We start from the raw sequence: 20,797 nt of genomic DNA, 5'->3' as shown, positions 1-20,797 counted from the left end.
AGAAATTAAAAGCTACTCATTGCATCAGTTGGGGTTAATAACTTGTTGCCAGCTAAAAGATAATCGCTCATGCAGTAATTATCCAATAGGAGGCTCTTACCTATTTGCTTAGTTAAATCCAGGTGGCGACTATTTTTTTTTTGGCCAGGCAGTGTATGTATTTTGCCAATTCAGAGTGATTCACTGTCGGTGGTGACCAGAAGCATCTGTTTCTAGTGAACGCCTGTAATAGATGGAAGCTACACTTATGCAGTGAATGAAAATACAACTGAACTCACACAACTTGTTGATGCGAATGCATTATTTACTGGATGGTGGAAATGTCCTTTGCCTTGGAACCATCAGGGAGTTATAGCAGGGCTTTTTACTGATACCTGAGAAATCCAAGAACCAATGCCTGGTGTACAAATAGTATTGAGATGTACAGAGGCTGATGTCAACAAATCATTAAGGATTATACACTGATCTACATCTACAGTGAATAAAATAGCACTAGGAGATATACCTGATGTTACTTAATGGTACAACCAGGTGGTGTGTGATGCAAGGATGCCATCACTACACTAGCTTTGCTCTGTGATACAATGCAGTTCTCAGGGCTGCAAAGAACTCACTGGCAGGTGATGAAAATGAGGTTGCATTCACTCTCCACCCCTTCATGTGTGTGTCAGTCAATAGCAAGACTACATTTTTACTTGCCAGGAATCTTTTGGCTGGATTATGAGAATGACAAATCTTAGCCAAAGAATCTGATATAAAAAAAGAACTGCTAAAATCTGAAAATTGACTAGAAAGTTAGAGTTAAATTCAGTCACAGATCCATTCAGCATCAAGTGAAGTTAACAGACTCCAGCTAGTTTTTCAATTGCTTGCTTGGTTCAATAATGTAAAAACCCCTGATCTCCTGTGGTCTAACACCCTATTTTTTGTCAGGAGAAGTTGTTGGATGTGGTGCAGTCCACATGCATACGTTTTATTCTTGCATTTATATTTATTACCGCTTTGAAAGATTAGGTGTGTTAACAATTGGCAAAGCAAGAAGTCAGGGATATTTTTTAAGGTTTTACCCATTCAGAAGGAAAGGAGGACAAAAGCAAACCTCTAAATAGCAATGTTGTTCTTTGTGTTTTAGTCACACTTATTGTTTCCAAGTGGTGCATTTCTTAGAATGTGGGGCTGTGCCATTTGAAGCCAGAAAGTTATATTTCAGTGAGTCTTTATGGTGCCTAAGTTCACTCAAAACTCAAATAATCTCAAATAAGCCTCATGCTCTCAGACAATTAATTCTTTACAAAATGAAAATCACTGGAAAGGAGGAAAAAGCTTTCCTACCTTCTGTTTTCTCACTTTCTGTTTTTTGTCAAAAAGGATGCAGCACATGGTTTCCTCCAGCAAGATGCTTATTAACAAATGACAGTCCCTTAGGTTTTTCTTTGTGTTTCCCTGAATGTATGTTGAGAGGTTGTTAGGTCAGATGTTTGTTCAGATGGAATAAATTACATAATGACAGGCAATCTTTATTCAGTAATTACAAAGAGCAACACAAAAAAGTACTAAATGCATTTATGCTCTTGATTACTATTAAGGCAGAAAGGGGACATCACAAAAGGAATGATTTTTAATATGAAAAAGAATCATCATTCATGTGATGGTACCGATTATGTGTTTCCTCCATTTTACGGTTTTAATCTCTATGCCTGAGAATAGCTGGTTGGATTAATTCTCTGCTGAGGAGAGAATGAGAAAACCTTTTATTCTACTGCTGTCCTGCACAAGTTGATCTTCTTGCTTTTGTTATATAATCCCCATGATTAGAACATGTGAAATGATGTGTTAATACAAGGTTAGTTTCTGATTTGTAACTTGGCTTTATAGTCTTCTTTTTATTGTATATACGCATGCAAACCTCTTGGTTTCCATATTTAATCATAGACAAGAACATCAGGTGTTAGAACACAGTGTGCTAAACTCAGGTCTTTTTGTGGAACATGTACTCATGGATTATGGATTATTAAATTTGTACCTGATTGGCAAATGACTTTGTATTCCTGAATGTAAGTCCACAGATTGAGAAATGAATTTAGGCTCAGATCCCCCCCCCCCCCCCCCAGTCTGCCATTAATTGGTACTTTAAAAGCTACAAATTCTAAATTCAGTTGAAGACCTTTCAAAACGGAGCTTAAAGGAAGAAACTTAAACCCTGCAGTTGTGGGCACATAGCAGTGGAGTAAATGTGACTTAACCAGTTGACTGATTGCTGTCTTGTAGGATTTTCAAAATGTGCTGTTCAGTGTTAAATTTTCTTAATGCATTAATAAAGGCTAGGTAGCTTTGAGAGGTTGGAGCTTGACAGCAGCTGTTAGCCTGGAGCTGCATGCAGCATCTGACTTTTTAAGATGCACTGCTTAAATAGAAGCTTAGAAGTAACAAAATACAAAGTAACTTCATTGTGTAACAAAACAGCCAGAAGGATGTCCAACCATTTTCATGTAATGAACACCGTGGTTATTTTTATTTTCTCGTGTTCTGTGCTTCATCACATTCTGTTTGATAAAATATAAATGCATACTACATTGAAAAAAGCCAAGCCTACATTAACACAGAAAGAACTGCAGGAGATGTAGCTGTTTTGACATACAGTAGCTAAAGTTCTTGAATTCAAAAGTAGTTACACAAAAAATGCCACAATATGGCTGGTCAGATATGTGAGGTTACAACATTAGATCATACTTCTCTCATGGTTGAGCAACAGTTGACATTTAGGTAGAGTTGCCTGTCAAATTTGATGGAAAGAGGTGACTGCAAGAGTGTAAGATGATAATGAGGCTTAAAAAGATTAGCCGAATCCTGCTGCTGGTTGCACAAGATTTTGATGTAGAAAGTGACTTAACAAATGGTTGACTGGTGTGGATGAACAGAAAATGATTTGCTTTGTGGGGACAAAAAAGTCCCTTTATGTTAGCATAGCGAATGTAGAATGCACTCATGAGGCTGTGCTTGCTAGTCAGCAACTAAGAACTCAGAGGATTTACCCCAAGATGAAAGCACCGGTCAGGCTCAAAAACAAAGGGGCGTATTTGCAGTTCAAAAAATGGTTGAATCACATTCTGTGACCAGATAAATAAAAAAAAATAACCTGTCAAAATTACAGAAAGATTAAGTGTGGAGGGGGAAAAAAGAACATGGCCCAAAGCATATCACCTTATGTGTATGATAGTCAGTAGAATGGCACACTGGCACTTATTGATTTACTGCTGATAGCAGCAACAGGGTGAATGCAGCAGTATGGGAGCATTCTGTGTGCTCAGACTCAGCCAGATGCATTGAAACGGCTAAAACATCCAAAGAGCTTTTTCAGGGTGAAGAGGTAGAATATCCTTGACTGGCAGAGTCAGTCATCTGATCTCAATTCGATTGAGCTGCATCCCAGAGTAAAGGCAGAGATCCCTCACAGGCCTGAAAGAGCATCACCAGGGAGGAAGAAAAAAGCACGTGCTGACAGCTGTGGGTCCAAGACAAGATAATATTAATAATAAAAACAAATTAGAAAGGTTCTATCTCTTACTAGGTTCTTTCTGTCTTGCTGTTAACTAAAATATTCAAATTACATCCATGGCCTGGAATTGTTAATTTAAAATGAATGTACTAAACTGAGACATGAACTGAATTGTAAAAACAAAAAGACATTTTTATTATGTTTTAATATTGTTCTCTTTGCCTGTCAGTTATCAAAACAAAGCTGTTCGTGTATAATTCTGTGTCCTTTCAATGTCACCCTCACCCAACCCCACTCATAAATAGATTTGATTTTGTTTCTCTGATTTATATATTTTTGTTATTACATTACCATAATTGGACCGTTTTAAGCTGCTGTAGATTGTGCAAAAAAAAAAAAGAAAAAAAGCTCAACACTAGTTTTGACAAGTAATTACTGCTTTCTTCCGCAGTGCTTCCTTTAAAAATGTGCCTGTAACACAGTACAGGGCATCCATTTTTAAATGTGAATGCAGATATTGCGTTGAGTATCAACTGGAGGAGCAAACATTTATCTATCATGTTGAATTTTTAAACATCTGACAGGTATTTCTAGAAGACCACATTAGACTCTTGAAAGCCTGTATTTTATTTTGGGTTTGTCAATCCAAAGAAATGTATTTAATCATTTTGACTGTGGAGTGATTCATTCAAACATGAATAACAGAGAGGTTAACAACAAGGCCTGACATTTACCTCACATTTTACATGTGTAAAATAATATTTTGGTTGATTGTGATTTGCTCTAAGATAAAATCCTCAAGTGTGAACAGTACCAATGATAGAGCAAGTGGTGCCATTGCTGTTGAGGGTTTAGGTCTGTATTGTCTGGTCGTAATTGCTGGTTTTCTGGTTGTAATTGCAGTACAGCAATATTTTGCTTCTGGCAAATGGATCCTGATCACTTTAATATAGTGTCCAGGATTGGGTGCTGAAAGCAGAGCGGTTTCTTGTGGTGAGAAGGTGAAATGTGAAGTTTAGTATGGAAAGTGAAGGATTTGTCTTCTGAGCTGTTCATCATCATAAAGTTGTGTTAACTTCTTGAATCTTCCTAGTTTCCCTGACAATAGAGATGCATAATTTACTATGACTTTTATTATCTGCTCCTACCTATTTGTCCTCCAGCACATGGCCTGCTGCATTTCAGGTTTTGATTAGCTGCACATTTCTGCCCATGAATCTACCTTCTGTAGTGAATAGTTATGAAGTGTTGTCACAAATCTGATTTGTGGCCAAATCCTTGATCAGGGAGTCAATCAAGACCCCAGTGATGACCCCCGTAATCACTCAAGGCTTTATGCAACAGAGCCAGGATATGAAGCCCGCTTGGGGTTTGCCAACATTTTTAAAGGAGGAATAATGTGGACTGTTAGTCAAACTTTAGTGGTTTGCTAAATACACGTAATACATTTTACATAGCTTTATGCAGATCTTGAAAGACACGTAACGTCTGACTGGTGGAGCTCTACGTTTTAAGTTCTGTATGTTAAAGGCTGTCTTGTCTCATCTGGAGAATTAGTTGCAGATGCACAGCACTGTAGCAAACTAGCATGACTGGCACTCTTGTCAGAGGGGAGATGAATGTTCTGACCATTCAGAAGGATTTCTTCATATTACTGATCTTTTTGCAATTCAAGAAATTACTTTTTTTCATTCTCCACTTTTAGTCGTCAGAAAAATTAATTGATAGGCTGGTTTGACCTTTAATATTGCAGTTATTAAAATGAAATGTCAGTGTCTGGAGCTTCTGTAATGATTTAGGACATGTCATTGCAAAGTAAGTGTATTAATCATCTCCTGCTGTATTTTCTTTTTCTTTTTTTTTTCAAGAAGCTAGCAGAAGACCATTATTCACCTTAGTAAGTAACATGCTTTGTTTCCAGCTACAAACTAAAGCCAAGCAGTTGACTTTAATTGTTACTTACTGGTTAAGATCAGTCGGAACACTTAAGGTCTCTTCCTCGCTCCGTCTCCTTTAGTTGTCTTTACCTTCACACAAAAAGGTTAAGAATGGTGCAACAACAAGGGAGAGGTGGGCAGAGGCAAAGCAGTACAGACGGTGAATCAGCAAGACACAAAAAGGAAAAGTAACAGTGAATAAACAACCTCATGCATTGAGGAACAGAAAAGGAGCAAGTGTGACGTGGGTAGTGCTACATGTGGGTTGGGGGGGGGGCGGGCAGACAGTGAGACAAATCAGGATACATCACTCTTGTCTCTCTCCTCGCTCTCTCTATGGTACTGTGCTACTGTGACACACTAATCAGATGGCAGGAATGTCTGACAGCTACCTTCAGGGCTGATGTAGTGTGTTCAGGTGGAAGGAGAGGCTGCATCTGTCCAGGCAATTATTGGCAGTCTGTTCCCAGGCACACGCAGTCATTCTTTTGCCACTGGTGTTGCTGTGATCCATAAACAGGGGGCGCAATAACTGCTGCTATCTTCAGACCAACAGTGATATTTCTGGTTGACTTGGAGGCCAGATGCGTCACACATGTAGGGTGTTGTGGTTTCCATTCATGGAGCTGATCATTCATTTTTTTTTTTATCAAAATTAAATAAAACGGAGTATATGAGCGCTGCCACTGGGAAGGCCCCTTTAACTAGTTTTTAACATGCTTTGCTAAGCTTTTAATACAATCCCTGTTCACTTTAAGATTCAGTAATGCAAAACAAGACATGCCTGTTATTTTATACTTAGTCATTGGTTGTACTCTTTAATTTCTTTTACTTGTGCAAAATGATTTACAATCAATTATAATTGATTCCAGTTATTTCAAGTTTTCTGTTCTGCAGTTGCTATGAAGACTTTTATAAACATATTGTTTAGTCTTCTTGCATTTTACCTTGCCTGCAAAGTGTTACTTGGTATTTTCTTTATTTCAGATAAAATGAAAGTTCCCAAGTGAGTCTAGCCCACCTCCTGAGGTGAGATTAGGACATAATCTAGGATTTAACATGTCTGCTTTGTAGAACCTGAAATGAAAGTGTTTTATTTTCCAGACTTGTCTGATATCGGTCACAAGCTCCTTTTTGTCTGAGCAGGTCCCTTGGTGTTTATTTGTTAATGACATTTTCCAAACATTCACCTGCTGTTCCTGTTGCCAAAGCAACAGGCTGCTGTGAATGCCAGATGATGGAGATCTTTTTGTTTGCTTTATGTCAGTGACATATTTGGGTTACTATCTACATCTTGGTTTTAAAACAAACCAAATGTAAAAGGAGATATTCCAAAGAATCTCAAAATGCTGGAGAAAATGTCAGGCAGCTGTTTTAATAACACGTCTTTACGCTGCAAGTGACCCATATGTCAATTTAACTTTATATGATAATGCATACAATATCGTAAGCAACAAGCAAGGCATATAATGGCACCTGTTCAAGTTATGTTTCTGAATTTAAATTATTCTTACTTCATCCTGACCAGCGAACATGACAAGAGGAATACAAGTGGGAGTACGGAATTTGGACGAACTGTCACCACCTAATCCTTTTCACTGCCAGCCTCAAAAAAGATGTCTTTCCCTCATGTAGACTAACCCCATGACATCCTCATTCCTTTTCTATTTTGTGCCAGGATGACAACAGTGCAATCTAAGAAAGGATTTAGTTCAGCATGAGGCTCGGTTTGGGGATGGCTAAGCTTTTTTTCTGTGGTACGTTATCCACCTCACTCTGGTCAAAAGGGAAGGTCATTACTTTATTTCAGATTTTGCAGGTGGTGCCCTAGCTTTTATTCAGGCTTAATTTGTCCCATTGTATTTGTATTAAGAATGTTGCTGCAACATTGTGTCCAATCCTTTCTGCTGTCATTCACAGGTTGCTTTAGCAGCACATCTTTTTCCTCTCTCCAGTATAGTTCAGTATAATCATAGTCAATACTGCAAAGTAAGGACTTTGCTCAACTTTTTCATGGACAAACTAATTCGGTGTTCATTTGTTTCACGTCTACAGTAAGCTTTGCAGGTCAAGGCTTTGTAGTGTCATTGTGTAACTGCACTCAGGCTGGTGGGTGCCATCGACATCTGTGTAAACCACGTACTCTGCTGGCACTGATTGTTCTGTTCTTTTCTGTTCTGCTCAGCCAATAATTAGTTTCCCCATGGATCCTCCTCCCCAGACTTGGGGTAAGGAGAGCAATTTTAAAAGACTACCCAGCTTGACATCAAACTGTGATTTATTGAAAATATATAACTCCCGCATGGAAATAGCACAGTGGACCCAAGCAGCCCCTGTGCTCCTGTGAAATGGCACAGAAGTGTTGAAAAAGGCTAAGGGCTTGTTTGTTACATGCCACAGCAGCTAACATGGGACTAAAGGGAAAGGCCAGGGTCACTTGTCTTCACTGTGAACAGTAAAACCAATGTCAGTGTACCAAATTGATGTGTTTATCTATTCTTTTTGCTTTACTTTCAGCACACATTTAACAACAAATGAACACATTCCTTTTTTTTAATTAACTCTGTAGATATTTGATTTTGTTACTTCCAGTACAGAGAAAGTGCACTGCACTTTAGTCTGTGCAGCAAATGGGACCGGACCTGCAAAATGAATGACATTGGCTTCAATATTTAGGTTGTGGCAGGTTTTGATATTGCCTATCCAAATGTCATTGGTGAGAAACGTGAACCATACAAGGATGAAAAGTGACAAAACGTTTGTTTGCATGCTAACACTCTCTTTAGCTGTTTTTTCTCATTTCAATGCAATATTGACCAAGATAATATGCAAATTCAGTACAATGACCTTGTGCGTGATTAAGCTTCTAACAGGGACACACATTAGGTTCTGAGTCTTGTTCCAGAAATTGTAGGATGCAGCAACTGGCATGCTGGGGTATTCCAGCAGAAAAAGGGTAATTATTTACTGCACAGTTCACAGTGCTGTAATTGGAAACTCTACTGAAGCTGTAAATACAGGCCCTTCTTCTTTCCTGTCACTGGGGTAGAGTCTGTTTTTCCACATTTGGCCTGCTGCAGACATTATTTACCTGGCTTTTTGTCAAGTAGAGATTCAGTCACACAAATGGCTTCAAAACTCACAATAAAAAATAACAAGAGAAAACGATAGCAGCAATAGAAAAGGAGACATTTACTTCTACGTGCAAGTTTAAGTTCATGCTTTGCTGCCTGGCTTACAACAGTGGTAGGTCGATAGAGCATCAGCAACTGCGGCTGAAGAATGGTCAGCAACACATCTTGTTTACGACGTTGTGAAAGTAAATGGATTTGTTTGGATCTGCACCTAATTTAAAATGCAGTAATGAAGCAGTCTGTTACGATGCAGCCGCCAGCCCTCAAACACCATCCAACAATAGGGAAGGTACCCGCTTGGGTTTTGGTTGTATAGTACTCACTCAGTATGTTATTGGTGTGCAAACTGCATCACAATTCTCAGAGCAATTCTCTTTTATTTGACCAAAATAATGCAATGGCACATGAACTCTCTGGTGATGTGAAGTCTTTGAACTGTCATTATCTTTAGTAGTTACAGTATGTAAGTGCACAGTTTTTCTATGTTCTAATTATATATACTGATTTTAAATACAAAAAATGAAAAATGTTAAATGTTTTCATTTGTGTTGGATTTTATTTTAAACTTTTGAATAAATAATAACAAGAAGTTGTAATATAAGCCTGATTATGGTATAGCTGTGATGATAAGAATTTCATCAGTACTGAGGTATTTTGTCTCTTATCTGCAGGTTAACAGGATTTACCATCCCTCCGCCTGTGACCAGTTCTGGCTCCATTTTTTCACTGAGGCTTACCAGTGACTTTGCAGTAAGCGCTCATGGATTTAAGGTAGCTTATGAAGGTAAGAGCCACATCATTTTTTTTGTTCTTTTTCTTCTGGTATCATTAGAAACAGGTTTTCTGTAAGACATAACAGAAATATGTAATGCACTATGAATTAGTGTATGAGAAGCTGCCTCTGTTCATTTACAAGAAAAATCCAGCACCCAGGTGAAGTATACGCCATTTATTTTTAAGAGATGGATGTGTGATCATAGTTACTCCACCTGATTTCCTCTAGGACTTCCACTGTTGAGTTATGGAAATATTAGGCACTTCAATTAAGCAAATTAATCTCATATTTTCCAAATCAACATCCCTCCCCCCAAAGTCCTGAACCTTTTCTGTGACTCCAGAGGTGCATCTGAAATTGTGTGGCAGATGGCGATGGGAATTAGTTGAACTAATGGATGTACTGAGTTATCTGTGTTGAAGCAGAGCTGAGTGCAGTGGGGAGCTGTCTAAATATGAACTATCCTTCTGTGACCATCTTGCTCACCCGGCTCTTTTCCCCTCAGCACCTTCAGGTGAAGTCATTCATTCATCCGTCTGTATTTTCCCCACTTTCTGCTCCTGTGTTAAACATTATTCCCTTCCTTTGCCTGCTCTTTTTAACATCTGACTTGCTTTTCTGCTTCTTCTTACTCCCCTTTACATCTGATCCATCATATTTTTTGTATGCCTGTAGCTCTCTGCTTCCACAGTAGCCTTTAGTTATTTCTTTTCTTTCTGCCCTGTTATCTTATCTCCTTTTTCACTAGCAGGCTGACCTCATCCTTTCAGCACACTTTCCCCTCCTTTCCTCCTGTCCTTTTCTGCCCCTGTTTTATTCCCACCTCATCTTCCCACCTGCCCCAGACCTGGCCAGTCCAGGACCTCTACTCTCAATCTGCCCAATTGCGTTATCTCCCTCCCTCTGTCTCTATTCCTCCTTGTTTCCATCTCCTGACTCCCTTAGATCATTTTAGCAGGTAGCTCAGTTGCATTAGGTTTAATTTTTTTTTCTCCATCTTTTGACTTTGTAATGTATAGTAAAATATCCTACTGGTTTGGATGTTAAACACAGATTTTTTTCTGTGAGAATAATAATTAATCAAAAAAGACAATGGGGATATACAATCATTTATCATATATAATGTATAATTCTTCACTTTTGCTATTTAGTATAACTGTCGTTCTCTTTTAAATGTGAGAATTTTTTTGGCATACAATTTCTTAGGCCACAGCATACTTTACAGCTTAGTTTCTTCTATCATTCATTCTTTAATAGCCTTTAATAGCCTGGTGATAGCTTAGTATACAGCATGAATACTCAGAGCCTCTGCCTGCTCAAAAATGTGTTGGTCATCGTTTATTTTCCTGAATGTTTGACCTTTACAGAATGACGTGTGTGCAGAGTGTGACTGTAATGCTGTTTAGAAATTCACATGCTTGCAACATTATAAAGCCCTCTTATGCAAGAATTGGTGTTGTGTGCAACTATAGATGCCTCTATGGTTAACATAGTTTTTTTATTTGGTCAGTGTTGGCCTTTATAGAGGAAGACCCATAGTTGATGGCATGTGTCACATATTGCCTTTTTTTTTACTGCATTTATCTGTGAAATAGTGCCAAGGCAGGCATTCAGCTTCAACTAGGAATAAGTGATAAAATAGTTGCGTTACACTTGCAGTTGTGCAGTATTAATGACATCACAGCTAGTCTAATTGAAGCCTACTTTGGCCCTCAGTGATATACAACACATCTTATATCCAGTGGAGGTTGGAGACCTGGTATATATTTTTAAATCATTATCATCTTAAAAATGGCTCGACCATCATAATAACCTCGTTCATAGACTCTTAAGTGGCACGCTAAAAAAAAACAAATGTACTCATCCATGATTCATGCTTTTCCAAACCATGTAACTTACTGTCACCACTGTATACCTCTCTTCCTTGTTATGCTGATATGGTTAGCTACATCTTGCACATGAATATGTATGTGACGCTCATTCTTATGACTGAAAATGTGTGTTGCTTGTAGACTCACAGAGATGATTGAATCATGACTGCAATTAAGTGGATTTGAATCAATGTGCATACGAAGGACACAATGAAGGACACGGCCAGATGGAATCTAATTTCTCAGCAGCCTGTCAATCTCTTATCAAGTGTGTTGGAATGCAAACCAGCTCTGGCTTTCTGGAGTTTTTTTCCACTGATTAGTGCCAACTTTTCCTCTACTACTTTGGCTCTGTCAATGTGGTCTTGTAACCTTAAATATGCCCTGAAGGGGTCAAGCTGCATTTATTAAGTAGGTAAATAAACAGCCAAACAATGGCCAGATCTGCTAAGAAACAAAAAAAGAAGCAGAGTGCACACATGTAAACTGGGAGAAAACTATCTGCTTGCCCTTTGTTGAAGGTTGTGGATTTGCAACAAAAACATTGCTGTGTCTCTCTGAAACCTGCCTTGATGCCATTTCAACCTGCCCTTTTTCCTGAAGACTATGAAAGACATCTGACCCATGAAACAAAATTTCATCCCTTCATCCTAAATCATTTCATTTGTCTGCCTGTGGGAATTGTTAAAGAATACCAAAACAGACTTACAATCCTGACTCATTCTATTCTTTGAGTGAGTTTCCATATGCTCATCCATTGTCAGAACGTTTCAATCTACTCAAGTAATGTTTAGTCCCTTACCTCCCTGTGGTTAAGTCCTTGATGTTTTCTCCATGTTCTTTTTGTAAACTTTTGTCAAGGTTTTTGTATCTGTTGTCTTCCCTATCGTGTGTCTTCGTAAAGGTTTACCAGACCTCACTAAAGGTACACCTCACTTGTTGATCAGTGTGTCATTTGAATTGTGTTCCTTCCCTACCTTTTGTCCATCAGTATAAATCTGGCATCTTGCCATTGCTCTGAATCTTCTCACCTCACCATATACTGCCATATTAATAAACACCCCACTACAGCAAAATGTAATGGGACATAGAGTGATTGTTCTTTAACACAGGGCACATTGTCCACTGAGTTTCACGTTTGTGTGTGTGTGTTGTTTAATAACTGTTTGGCCTGTAACCCAACATGCAGTCAAAAAGTTTTTCTTCACCTGCATTAAAAAAAGCTTTGCGGCTTAGCTCAGTGCTGCAGATAGGAAGCCAGACAGTAAGTCTACACAAGCGGCTCCTGTGGGGAATGTGTTGTGCTTGTGTGCTCACAAACATTGCCACTCCGTCAAACTTCCATCTTCTTCAAAGGGCTACAGAATCATTAGATATACAGGCGAAATAAATAGCTCTGCCCTAGAGAAATCTCGCACCCAACTACCTCATTTACTAGTGCACATAACTCACTCGTTACCACTGTGATGATGGATAATGCAAGCCAGTCTCACTCCGTGGGTGAACTGTAGGTAAAAACTGTTATAATAGCCAAAATCCTGTGTTTTTTTTGGAACTTTTTTCCTGTTGAGTAATAATTGTTAACTGTTTTGTTTTTAGGTTACAAATAGGTCGGACTGATTTCTCTGGAATAAATGCACTGGGCAGAAGCGCACTAATAACAATTCTGTCTCTGGAATAACAATTTTGATGCTTATAATAGATGATAAGCACCTAATGCATGCATATTTTTAAGTTGGCTTTATTTTTATTTTGTGATGCCTTGTCTGACATAGGTTGTTTCCCACCTTTTTAAGTCAAGTTTGTATGGCTTTTCCACTTTAGCACCAGCCCCGAGTGATGAGGAGCAGCTGTTTTCCCTTGGTTCGGTAATATCAACAATTTATTTAGGGTCCTCCAGACAGCAGCACTTGTTAGCTCAGGGCTAACACTGTATCTAAAAACACTTGATTTCTTTAGGGGGTTCTTCACATCCTCATAAAAATTGAAACCCTGATTCATTGTTAAGTGCTGGCTGTTATTCAGAGTACTCCTTTTTTCTAATCTTTTTGGTTTATTTATTTCTCATCCAAAATAATGGCTTTAAATATCGTCTACATGTCCTCTGAATTAATACAAAGACCCTTCCTGTCTGAGACATTAGTTACAGTATGACTTTCCTTACACCAAAGGGCAGTGAGTCAGTGCAAGTATAATTACAGCTGGGATGCATCCATTACTTTTTAATTAGTGACCTGGGGTAAGTTTCTCAAATCATTTACTTGGGAGAATAGAGCGTTTGTTTCTCTATGCAGTTCTCTCACAACCAGCTCCCAGTTGGTAGGCTTGCGTTCTTTTATAGGCTGTGTGGCTCTTTTTCTTTTCTTATAGAGAATGCAGGTAAATCTGATATCATTAACATTACTGGCCATGAACTACACATCTGCTACAACTCAACATCACACCTTGACATCAAAATTCCATAAAAAGGTTTTTTTAATGAGGACACTTAAATATCACTGTGGTGTCTTCCTGGAAAATAATTTATATGTTATCACATTTTTATTTGTCTGAGAGCAATCTGCCCAATGTCCCAGCAACATCTGGCAGCATAAATTAGAGCTGTGTGCAAGCACAAACCGAGGTTCATCACCAGATTCATACAATCTGCTGTTGTGTAACACTCTGTACAACCTACTAGTTTCTGAGGTTTTGATTTCACTCCATTACATTGAAACTGAAATTACACCATACTACGTCTAGCTTTAGAAAAAAATGCCTTGAATAATTTGTGAAGTGAATAAAAACATTTTTACATTTTCTCTACTGCTAATTTTTAACAGCCACACTGCTAGTGTAGAAATGGTGTCATCTGTGATGTCATCTACCTGTTGTTTAAAGAGCCCACCCCCTAAATGTAGAACTTTAGTACAAAACACAAAAAAGTCAACCCTTTTGTACCTGACCTTATTTTGTTTCAGTATCACTGGCACAGCGCTCTATAATTCGTCCAAGTAATGTTTGGCAGGCTGGTTCAGCTGTCTCAGTTTTTTTAACTGGTTTAGGAGTAAGTCACTCTGTGTCTATATTTTTTCTGTCTAGTCTGATGTTGTGATAATGGAGAGCTTTGTGGTAAACAGGGATTTCTGAATACCATCTGGTTGCACACACTACACTCCCTGACCAGCAAACTCCACTTTTTTGGGGGGGGGATGCAAATGTTTTCAGCTCAGCAGTGTGCTGAATTTTAATCTGATGTTCCCCTGCTCCACACTGTAAAGCGTTGTTGTGGTGAGTTTGTAGATATTTAGATACCTTTGATGTGCTTAGTCACACTTTGTTGAACTCCACAAATTTGATATTTCAAACAAATAAATTTCAATTTCACAGACTCTCCATGTTACTCCCATGGAGACATATTTCCTGTTTGTTGCTGGGGGATCATGCTGTGCCATGTAGGAAAGCATGCTTTTGCTGCAGCCTGCAGGAAACGGCTTCGTTTTAAGAATTACTGTGAAGTATAGGTACGAAGTAAGTGAACAGATCAGCGTACAATGGCTTTGGTTTTATTAGAGTTTGCACTGCCAACACAGCTAGGTTTGTTAATGTTTCATTGTCTTTGTACTCAGTCTGATTTTATACATAATGTGTTAGGGAGTGTGTGTGTGTGTGTGTGTGTGTGTGTGTGTGTGTATACACCTTTATAGTATAGTGTATTATATTACATATTTGCACATTTGATGCTGTCACCCATCAATTCACACCTGCATTATCTCATTGCTCACTGCTCAATGCTGATGTTGTGTATATGATCCTTTTATTTAGCACTCCATGTCTATACATTTTTTATGCACGCTGTGCTATCTCTTCTAATGCTACTACTGGATACCTGAATTTATTTTTTAATAAATAAAGTATCTGTCTTTAAGATTTGTCAAAGGCCTGTCACCCTCACATATGTCACATTCAACAATATAACCTGTACTAAACTTTGTGTAAACAGTAGTTTTCATATTTGCTAATGTATTGCAGTTGCACTAGAATGCACTGCCAAGGATTCTGCCCATTTGTCCTCAGCATTGACTTTTGTGCTGGTCATGAGTCAGTCCTGCATGCTCATCACACCTCGTCCTTACATTGGTTAAATATAATGAGCCCTCGCTGATGTGCCCCCGATCAACTTTGACCTTTGCTGTTTCCACCTTTAACAAAAACATTATTCAAATGTGCTGTCAGTCAATTATGTATTTTAGGTTTATAGCTTTTAAATTGTGGTAGTAGAGCATGAGACTTCTACAAATACATATATATTACAGTGAAACTAATTGCGTATTTTTCTGTTATTAATTATATAGCTCTTCCAAATTTTCAGTTGACTCTCTTGATTAAGATGACAAACCTAAAACGGCTCATGCTGGCCATGTGCCAGTTTATTCTTTTATTTAATATAGATTTTTGTTTGGAAGTCTCACACCCTAAAGCTTTGATCACTTAACATTAGGTCTGTATAAAAGATTTATCATCTGTAGTCCAAAATAAATTGCCAAATTGGAAATTAATATGATTCGTCAATTAAATAATTTTCAGGAGTAGCATTTTAAAATATAGCCTACCTCGCTCTCCATCTGTCAATTTATCCATACATTTATCTAACTTACAGTATGTGTATGTGTAAATTTGCCATTTTGATTTCTGGCTTGTCAGTTGAGATAATTAGGCACAAACAGATGGCACATATCAAAAATAATAATTTTCCTTCCTGCATGATTAGTCACTATATTCATCTGTATAGGGAGAAGGAAGCTTTACACTGACACTTGTACTGATCATTACCCACACATTGATTTATGCATGTTATTTATCATAAACTGGAGCCAAGTTTGTTTGTAGTATAAATATTTTGTTTTGAAAGCCAGTCCTTGACAGGTTGTCTACAGGTCCAACCAGCTAAAGATGCTCAAGATCATTAGTCTGTAGTTGTCAGACCTCCCTAAGATGAAGTCCCTTTAAAAGCAAACATTCACTGCTGAAGGAAAAAAACTTTATTGTCCTTTGCAGTGATTTGAAATAAAAATAAAAGCTTTGCAGATCATTTCACTGTCGGCTGGATGTGTGGAGAGGAATTTTGAAAAGGATTGAGTTATTATTACTTAATATGGCTGAAAAATATATTGGTAGATTGTGTTCACCCAAAAGAATACAAGACTGAACCGCACTCCAGACTGGGTTATCACGAGTTACAGTAGATCTTTATCAAAAAAAATTCAATGGTTTTTCAAGGAGTACATTGATCATGGTCAGAGAATGAATACAATAGTATAGTGTGAGCAATTTCTCTACAGTCTCTTCTTTGTGGATGTATAACTTCAATATGGCTTGTTCAAATGTCCCTGCCTTGGGAATTTCAACAAGAATATGTTTTACATGAGTAGGATTATTTTTCATTGCTTTGGTCATCCTGTCACATGCAGATCTCAATATGCAGTACATATGTCCAGGTGTGGCAGTCAAAACACAACAGGTGATAAGGAAAAGTGTAAGTAAATAGCAAGGGCCAAGACATTTCTTTGATAAATGTGTGTATCATTCGGTTGATGTACAGTCAGACTACTAGTGTCTGGACACATACATTCTTAATTCTTCAGCCTCTGTGCTTCAGCACATTACATTTGAAATAACATAATGGATTATGCATTAAAGTTCTCGGCTTTTAATATAGTAGGTTTCCATCAAGATAAGAACCATGATGGAGAGAGAACCTTTTTTAACACTCTGTGCCCAATTTATACATGGAGTCAAGAAAACATCTCATATTTAATGTTTTGTCAAAGACTGCTAGAAGCCTCCAGCACAGACACTGTTTAAATCTTCCCTGTGATGCTCCCACAGGCTTTAGTCGGCCACTTTCTGCTGTTGTAATCTGCCTTCTTTCAGGTCTTCAGCACAGTTCAAGTGTTTGAGTCAGCCAGTTCATCTCTTCACCCTGAAAAGCTCTTTGGTTGCATCCTGTATGTTAAGAATTGTTTTTCTGTTGCATGATGTAATACCCGATGAGTTTTCATGTGTTTGGTTGAACCTGAGCACACAGTGTTCTTGCAGTCTTTTTCTTCTGTGAAATCATAGATAAATGCCAGGATACCAGTTCCTATGGCAAACACGCATAACAGAACCACCACCATGTCTGACAGATGAGGTGGGGTATGCCTTAGGTCATAGTCCGTTCTTTTTGTTATTCTCTTTCTGTGCGTGTGTCACAAAATTTGCACTAATGCTACTTGGCTCTGAAACATGTCAAATGCCTGCTGTATTTTTAACTAAGGAGAACTGAAGCCAAACAAAAAGTGGGGACTGTCCTCATACTGGACTACTAGCGGCAGAATATTAAAACACACACACAGACACACACACCCACACAAATCAGTAAGTAGCCTAATTTAAAAGCGAACAATGTCATCTGAGGTCATTTGGTAATAAAAAATTAAAAGTCTAGTGCACATTCACTGCTGTGATGCTTTCTGTGATGATATATTAGTGAAAATAATTAGATTTTTGCCTCCATTATTAAGAAGAAGAAACTGATTTTAGTTTGCATCTGCAGCTGCTTCTTTCATGTCTTTGACATTTTTTACTGCCTTACTTCCTTGTACATTGTGCTAATATACTTGTTTTTCTCCCCTCGTTCCTGCCTTCAGCTATAGGTTTATGTTATTTTGTGTGTTTTAATGTAAAAAGATGGGTAAGACACCGGAGTGGTACTTCCGCTCTCCTTAGGCAGTGCATTTTATCTTCTTCTCATATTAATTCAGTCATAAGTAAGCATCTGAGTAATTTTTACTGGCTTTTGCTTTCTATTACCAATATGAGTATGTAAGGTACAAGCAATAATGATAGATTATTAAAAATGCCATCCATAAAATGAAAACCTTCTAGTTTGCCAACTTTATCAAAAACTAAAACGAAATGCCTTTTTGTTTACCTTTAAATGTTTTGTTAATCCCATCAAACTTAACAGTGCTCAATTCTTTTTGTTTTCCAGAGCTCAGAAGTAGCTCCTGTGGAAACCCAGGAGTTCCACCCAAAGGCATTTTGAACGGAACTCAGTTCAACGTAGGTGACAAGATCCGCTACCGGTGTGTCACTGGCTATGTCCTGGACGGACATTCACTCCTCACCTGTGTGACCAATGCAGCTGGTGTGTCAGTGTGGGACTTCCCTGTGCCAATCTGCAGAGGTGAGAATGTTTGAAGACTAAGAAAAATTCTGCTAATGACAAGCATCTCTTCATATGCAATTAAAGTAATAACTGACCCATTTTCAGAGTTACACAGTGTGACTACAGGATATCGTGGAGAATACTTGATGTTATCTACATATTTTAATGTTCCCTTAAGAAATTTAAAATGAGCAGGGGATTGGTTTGTTTTGACCTCTTCTCATTTGATCTCCTTGAATTGCTTAGTGTTAATTGCTTTTTAATGATTGACAGTTTGATTGCTAAGTGATTGGCGGACTTGCCTGAGCCACAGATGAACTAAAGTATGGCACAAGCCTTCATTAGAGCAATACATTTATTTGCAATCTGATAGGATGGGATCATTTTAATCATGTTGAAGAAGTTGATTAGAGTCTCCATGGCTAAAAAGGTTAATTGAATATTTATTCCTCTGGAACAAGTAGCTTAAATACAGTGATGCTGGAGGATGCAGGAAGCACCATCTCCATCTCTAGGTTTTTCCAGCTGGGGCATGCTTGGACACTTCAGTTAAGACATTTAGGCACACCCTTTTTTCTAGTGTATGCTTTTTTTAACTTACCAATCAGTGATACACATCCTTACATCTCAACAAATATGAACAGTGTATATGAAAGCTTCTCAGGCAGAACTCTTAACTCTTCTAATTTATGAACCCATGTTTCATGCAGCATGCATTTAGTTCTACTTAAATATTGTAAAAAGTCTAAACTAAAAATAATATAAGCTTATACTGTATAAGTGTACAGCTAGAAGATTTAAATGTTTTAAAAGTTTCAAGAGTCTGCATTGCTTGAGGTGTAATAGCATGTATTTCTGGCACTTGGGAGGTTCATAAGTTTTTTGCTTCATTTGCTACTCAGAAACTTCCTAGCATTTTGGAAAGTACTGTTAATGCCCGGGACCTGAACCCTTAGAGATGCTCTACATAGGCAATTTGTCTTGGCAAGCTCTTTTGCTCAACCATCAGCAACACGGGAATGAATGAATATGCTTTTCTTGTTTCTTGTTGGCAGTTGGGTGATCAATAACTGATCAGTAACTGACCAGAAGTCATTTTGTTTATTTGCTGTTTATACGACATGTATAAAAAAGTAATTGTGTTGGTTAGGTGTTGTTTGGTCAGTGTTTTATTAGATAGAGTTAATACTACTTTTAGTTGCCTGTAACATAGCCAAGCCTTTCAGCTGACATCACTGGGAACAGTGTCAGTGATGTGCTAGCACAGAAATTTTTAGTTTGAAGATTGTTTCACAGTTTGTGCTTCTGAAAGTGTTGTAATTACCTAAATGTAGTTTAGCTATTTCAACACCTTTTTCTACTGTGGAATTTTAATTTTGAAACACATAAAGGAACTGTTAGATGCACCTTTTGCTGTGCATTTGCTGTGTCAGCGTCCTCTTAGTTTCCTGCAGTAAGATTAAAGGCAGCAATAAAGCATCCTTTTAATACTGTAAAGTTCTTTTGGTTCTGGTGAGGTTTAAACTGCACAAGGTCATCCCAACAAGGAAGAGTCTAAGATCTCCTCACATCCTAATATACTCTAAGAAATCTCAAAGCCAAAGTAAATTTGCACATGCCAGCTCAATCTACAATCAAGGCCCACAGCAAAATGAAAATGGCTTAGCATATGTTCGAGAAATGACAAGCTTGGAGGAAACAAAGAGCTAAAAATGGAGGGTTCTTTTCCATTTAAGGATGGGGTTGGCCTCTATTGCCACAGGCCAGAAACATCACTTCGTTTCAGGCCTGGACTCTGCTTGAGCCTCTCTCTCGCTCTCCCTCTCTCTCTTGCTCGTGTCCAAATCCAGGCCGGCTCCTGTATGTGGGCAGATGGTCCTTTGATCTTATTTCCTCAGAGATCCTGCCCTTTCTGCTCATCACCAATTGTTTCACACTAAATACACAGCAACACAAAATATCCAAAATATCTCACCAATCCTCCACTAACTACACCCCCCCCCCACACTTCCTACTGTCTCCCAACACCTCAGTTGCGCTCTCTTCTCCAGTCGCCGCCTTTTGTTACCATCTCTCTCCCTCTTTCATCTTTCTCCCAGTGCACTTCCTCATCCCTGTCCAACTTCAGAAGTCCACCATGTTTGTGTGTGTATGACAGACATCAGAGGAAAACTAATACAACACTGTTTTATAATATTTTCAAAGCATGGAATTATGACATATACTGTAAGTGTATTTGTTTGAAAAGGCTTATTAGTTATTGCAGTGTTGACCTACCCCAATGTGGATAAAGTGCTGTCACCTTTTCTTTAGTTTCCATATAAACAACCTGCACATAACCGTGTGTATTTGAAATTCCAAGTCTTAGGTGCTTGTCAGATTTATACTGATA

General features: G+C 38.2%; 1 protein-coding gene across 1 annotated transcript in view; it reads left to right on the top strand.

Annotated features, from left to right (window-relative positions):
* Positions 1-20,797, top strand: part of LOC114448150 (CUB and sushi domain-containing protein 3-like) — a 184,495-nt gene that overhangs the window by 18,952 nt on the left and 144,746 nt on the right. The window contains exons 3-4 of the mRNA XM_028424904.1: positions 9,239-9,351; positions 18,229-18,423. Coding sequence (XP_028280705.1) covers positions 9,239-9,351; positions 18,229-18,423 — 308 coding nt within the window. The remainder of the gene's footprint in view (positions 1-9,238; positions 9,352-18,228; positions 18,424-20,797) is intronic.

This window comes from Parambassis ranga, chromosome 16 (assembly GCF_900634625.1).
Source record: "Parambassis ranga chromosome 16, fParRan2.1, whole genome shotgun sequence".
Taxonomy (NCBI): Eukaryota; Metazoa; Chordata; class Actinopteri; family Ambassidae; genus Parambassis; species Parambassis ranga.
Note: the sequence above shows the minus strand (reverse complement) of the source record. Positions and strands in the feature narration are given on the sequence as shown.